Raw genomic sequence first — 5,449 nt, 5'->3', positions numbered from 1 at the left:
TAAAATGAGAGGGTGGGTTTATGAGCTGTGTTTTTGTAACTTTGGGTAGTGGTTTTTGCTGATGGCTCTTTAGCAAATTTCACCAAGAAAGCTCTAATATATTTTTTTTTTAAACGAGCAATGCTATTTGCTGTATTCTGCATACTTATTGGCATGATTATTAAATTTGTGGCTAGTTTAACTGATGAGTGAAACACATCTGTCATGGTGGCAGAGAAAGAGAGAGAGAGAGAGAGAGAGAAGGAAAATTGAATGAAAATAAGTTGTGAAGGGAGAAAGAGGGAAAAAATTTTAAGAGAAAAAGGAAAAAAATTAAAATTAAATATGCATTAATTTATTAATAAAAAATAAACATATAATAATTTATGAAAATTGATTAATTTGATTTGAAGGTCTCATAATTTTATTTACAAAAGATACTTGACAATCACGATTTTATCTATAAAAAATACTTCACAGATATACGTTTAGAAGACAAATCTTAATGTCCTCACCAAACTCAACATATCACACAGAAAACAAGGCCACATATCCATTGAAATCTCACATTCAATTTGCAAAGTATCGTTTTCTTTGATTCCAAGGTTTTATACGATACTATCCATAAAAGACTTCTGGTAGATATAAATTTAAATGCTTACATACATGCCATAGTGGATTCTTAGAAATCCCTTAATGTAGATGAAGGCGTCACACAACTTAGCTAATGCATTTAAGTCAAAAAATGTTGGTCAAAAAATCAATTTGGTTGGAAAGTACTGAAACTCATTTCCAAAGACAATTGCATTGGTTTAAAGGTTAGTATAAACAATTTTCAATATTCATGTCTTGCTTTTTCCTGTCAACTTAATCTTGAACCAAATCTATTTACACTTTTGGATTGTGTAAGTCTTTTTGAAAGTTGTAGCTTCGACTATTGCTATTCTATTTATCTTATAGTGGTGAATTATGAAGTGGCGCGCCTTGCCCCTTGCTTTCCACTTCTCAATTAGAAAATTACCTAATTAGTAAAGATGTATATAGTTGTTGAGAAAAATATTAAAAATAGTTATTGAGAAATAAGCTAGCTAGCGTGGGATAAGCTATATTCATGTAATTTTAAATAATTGATTTTACCTCAAAGAAAATAAATATTATTATATATATGTTTGTACACGTATATTTGTATGTTTAAAGTTGTTTAAAAATACTTAAATAGGATGTTAATAACTAGTATTCAAATGGCATCTCTTTTTTTTGTCTACACTCAATGGTATCTTTAGAAAGGGCTCTTTTCACTCGAATATTGATCAATCATGCTTGTCATATCTGTAGCTTACACTTTTTTGTTTTCTTTGTAGCGAGTTATGTTGCTTATACTTACACCACAACTAAGTCCAACGTAAGAACAATTCTGCATCTTTATTTACTTTCAGTGCCGGGTTATCACCTTTGTATTTTGACCATTCAAGACAGGCTGAAGGCTGGAAGAACCATCAGTGATCACTACCCATGTAGGCCCTAACCGCATGTAGAATTGTGTGGTCAATCTTTTGATAATTGTACAGTTCTTCACTATCCAACCCAAGTGTTGATGCCATGGAAAGTCTTTTTCTATGAGGAAATAACTTAGAATGGCACCTTGGTTGAAAAGGTCAACAAATCGCCTTTAAAAAAATCAGTGACCCGAGTACGACACTTTATTTTTTCTTGGAATAGTTATACCACTGCACTGCCATGCATAGACAAAAGCCCAAAGCAGGAAATTGGTTTTTTTTTCGTCTTTTTATTAGATTTTCCTTATCTGTTCAAAAAACAAAAAAAGCGAACTCTTTACAGTCCCATACATCACTTCAGACAAAACAAAGGCCGAGTAAGATAAGACCCAGAAATCCCATCAACAAGAAGTAACATAGGGATGATAAAACCAATAAACAAAGCTGGGTTTACTGTTTTAATTAGAAGTTCAAGCCTTGAAGCTGATCGTAGAAACCAAACGGGCATAAGATTTCTCCATCAAGAAAAGGAAATTCATGAGCTTCATAGCGTGCAGGATCCATCATGGGTAACAACAGATCACTTGACATATAACAACTGTCTGAGAAAAATGGTTCTGTCCAGAAATTTCCACTATTAGCCTCATAGGCTTCAAGCAAAGCCTTGTTGTTTGTATGAACTGAGTCTTTGCTGGATACAATTGTGTTGTCTGTTGTGATGGAGGAGTTTTGATCGCTTGTGGCTGGTTGCGGGGATGATAGTGAGCTTTCAAGAATTAATGGAGGAGTTGTGGAATTAATCAGAGGATGATTATTAAGCTTTGTTTCGAATTCTGTCTCTTTACTTGTCCCACGCTTGATTGGATCTCGGGGGTTATCTTTCCCATTTTTTGGTACTGATGGCTTATGTTTAAAGCGCTTTTTGAGAGTTGTATGCCAGTGGTTCTTTATCTCATTGTCTGTTCTTCCAGGTAACTGGGCAGCAATGGCAGACCACCTGCATATTTTGCAAGAGCGTTAGACCCTCTTTCCATAACTTTGTGGAATAGTATGAGAAAGGATTATTCAAGAAAGTTGGGCAAATCACTGCTATAGCCAGTCGGGTAGATTAGTACTTGAGAATTTGTAGTGAGCCAAATTCTTTTCCACAAAATACGAGTGGTAAAATGTGTTTGAAGCCATTATTTAATGGACTTGTGATTCTCGAGTTGTCCCACGTAAACGACACTGCATTTTCAGGATGGGGAAATTCTATACTAGAAAGTAGAAATCATAATAATGCTTTTCCCGCTCGAATACATACGATTTGGTGGTAAACTGGTAATTGGGCTAACAAAGTTGGGGTAAAAAAATATCTGTGCGCTCAACAAATTACGACTTGTCCATAGGACCAAATTTGAAAGAAACCTATTCAATTTGTTAAGGACTAGTTGCATGATTCATTGTTTGTCGATGGTTTTGGAGTTTTGATCATGTGAACGCCAACAAATACAGAGCAATTATTATATATATCACAAATAAGTTCAACCAGGTTGGAAAAAAACTATCAACTAGCAAATACCTGTTTCCCAGCGACTCGTGTAATCTGATGATAGTCTCTTCTTCTTCCTTGCTGTAATTTCCTCTTTTGATGTTTGGCCTTAAGTAATTCATCCATCGCAGCCGGCAACTCTTCCCACATCTTGCCAGACCTGAAACATGAGGATAAACGATAAACGAAGAGAATTTCCAAACTGACCAAATGAGGTTAATTATAACAACTAGAAACCATTGCAAGAATCATTCTTTTATGAAACTTTGCTGCTATATATTTTATCATTACAGCAGAGGATCCCCAAAGCTGAATTGATAGAAAAAGCGAAAGAAGAAATAGGATAGTATTTTCTTTAATCGAGCCACAGATTAACTGGTTCTTGCAATCGCACAAGTTACAGATAAAAGGCATCCCAGTAATCGATCGGTTGAAAGAAGATTCACTAAATCAGACATTATTGTTAACGAGGTCTGCTTTTCTAACTCCTCTTGCCTTACCTGCATACTTTGGGAGTTGGCGCCAATTCCAGCAGCCATATCTGGTGACATAAGCACTTAGTTTTCTATCTTCCTCTGGAGTCCAGGTTCCTTTCCTAAGTCCGCTCTTATCACAGCAAGGTGTTCTTACCATGTTTCCTTCCTTCCTTCTCTCACTCACTCACTCACTCTGCTTCTCTCTATTTTCCTCTCTCTCAGTTTCAGCTTCCCTGGCACCGTCCATAACTACCAAGTGGCGGCTATTTATAGTCTACCATCACTTTAGACCAAAACGAGTTACACGTTTTGCTTGTACTATTTAAATTATGGCATTGTTTTTTCATTTCATATTATTTTTCGCGTTATATACATACCAATTTGCGTTTAATAAATAAAGAGCCCTGCATTCTTACACGGTGGTCCATATCCAGGAAAATTCACAAGGTGTCGCTTTCCTCTAGTCCCATGTATGGTACCATCATTCGTATTGAAACAATATTAACAACTTTGTACCTGAGCTTCGAGGAAACATGATGACATAGCAAGCCAACAGAAAACGTGATCTGTGCTCTCGGTCAAGCAAAACTTCGATGAAGGTCAGTTGAATTTATCAGAAATTCAGCACGTTTTTTGGCAAATTGTTTCTTGAGCATATAAACTGGTAGATTTGGAGGTTCTTGATTGATCAAAATAATCCGATACACATTTCCGATCCCATCAGCTTTGTGTTTGAAGTCTCGAAACTGCTATATCTCAAAGTTAGCGGTGATCTCTATCTCCATAGGAACCAATGATTTTATTCAATTTGCACTTGTCTTTTATAGATTGGTCTCTGTTATATTAGCAGTGAGTGGTAATTAAGACAACATCTTATGCTTTATTCATCATCTAACTGGGTACTATAACGTATATAAACTTTTACACAAAAGAAAGTAAGAAATACATAAAATGAAAAAAGAGAAACAAAAATACACAAGTCTTTCTGCACCACACATAAGAAAGTTTTTGAGTGCTATTCCATACACTGTACCAAGTAGGCAACTACAGAGTACTGACAACAAGTCCAATCCAAAGAAGAACAAAGTCAAATATTTTTGTGGTCTAGATGCTGCCTTCAAAAAGTAGGACATTATTGAGAAGTTTGTTTCACTCCATGAGGATCATGATTCTTTTGTTATCACATTTCACTCTGCACATGCAGCTTTTCATTGTTCAAATGAACGACAACAATCAGTGATGAGTGGCCGGAGCTGGAAATGAATGCTGATCCCAAAAGTGTATGCCCCACAATTCATTCTTCATATATCTACCTGATGAAGAGCCCCGAAAATAACAGTTTTGTTTTCATGGTTTAAACCCCCCTCTGTTGTCCGTTGACAATAGCTCATGCTCTTTCATGACAATTGTTTTTGTTATGTAGTTTTAACACGGAATTTGAGGGGTTCATTGAAAGTCATCAAGGAATTCAATTCAATTAGGCCTCTTAGGTAAACTAAAGGAAAGCAATTAACTAAACCCAAAAGAAAACTGTAATTAATCATCCCTTGACCAGGTTCATCTAGTCCAGAAAATGTTTTGTGATACAAGGTGCAAAGGGACACTGGCAGGGTCAGTGTGATTTCTTAATTACAAGTGACAATAGGAAGAGGTTCCACATCACGTGTGAACTTGACCATGCCCCGTGGATTTTTGAGTCACGTTTAGCACCAGTCAATGGAAAATCTTTTAAGAATCGACTCCGGAAATAAGAAGGAACCAACCACATAAGCAGTGGAGCCTCCCCAGTGCTAGATTCATGTTTAATGAGGCCCTGTATGTTTTTTTCCAGTTTCGGCTTTGCCTTTAATCCCCCTGCTTTTAATCCAGCAATAAGTGGCCACAAACTCACCTCATTTCTAGATAATCTTCGATCTTGCTTTTCGTGGAAGGCAAAAAGAGAAAGTCACTGTCCCTTTGAATGCTTT

General features: G+C 36.1%; 1 protein-coding gene across 1 annotated transcript; it reads right to left on the bottom strand.

Moving 5' to 3' along the window:
* Nucleotides 1-1,735: 1,735 nt before the first annotated feature.
* Nucleotides 1,736-3,738, bottom strand: LOC110426115 (transcription factor MYB15-like). Its single transcript, XM_021441223.2, has 3 exons — nt 3,507-3,738; nt 3,037-3,166; nt 1,736-2,472 (listed from the first exon to the last, which is right to left on the bottom strand). Exons 1-3 carry the CDS (start codon nt 3,637-3,639, stop codon nt 1,938-1,940), a joined length of 798 nt encoding a protein of 265 aa, XP_021296898.1. The 5' UTR covers nt 3,640-3,738; the 3' UTR covers nt 1,736-1,937.
* Between the last annotated feature and the right edge of the window lie 1,711 nt (nt 3,739-5,449).

Source organism: Theobroma umbraticum, unplaced genomic scaffold (assembly GCF_002168275.2).
Source record: "Theobroma umbraticum cultivar Fairchild unplaced genomic scaffold, ASM216827v3 scaffold_30.0, whole genome shotgun sequence".
Classification (NCBI taxonomy): domain Eukaryota; kingdom Viridiplantae; phylum Streptophyta; class Magnoliopsida; order Malvales; family Malvaceae; genus Theobroma; species Theobroma umbraticum.
Note: the sequence above shows the minus strand (reverse complement) of the source record. Positions and strands in the feature narration are given on the sequence as shown.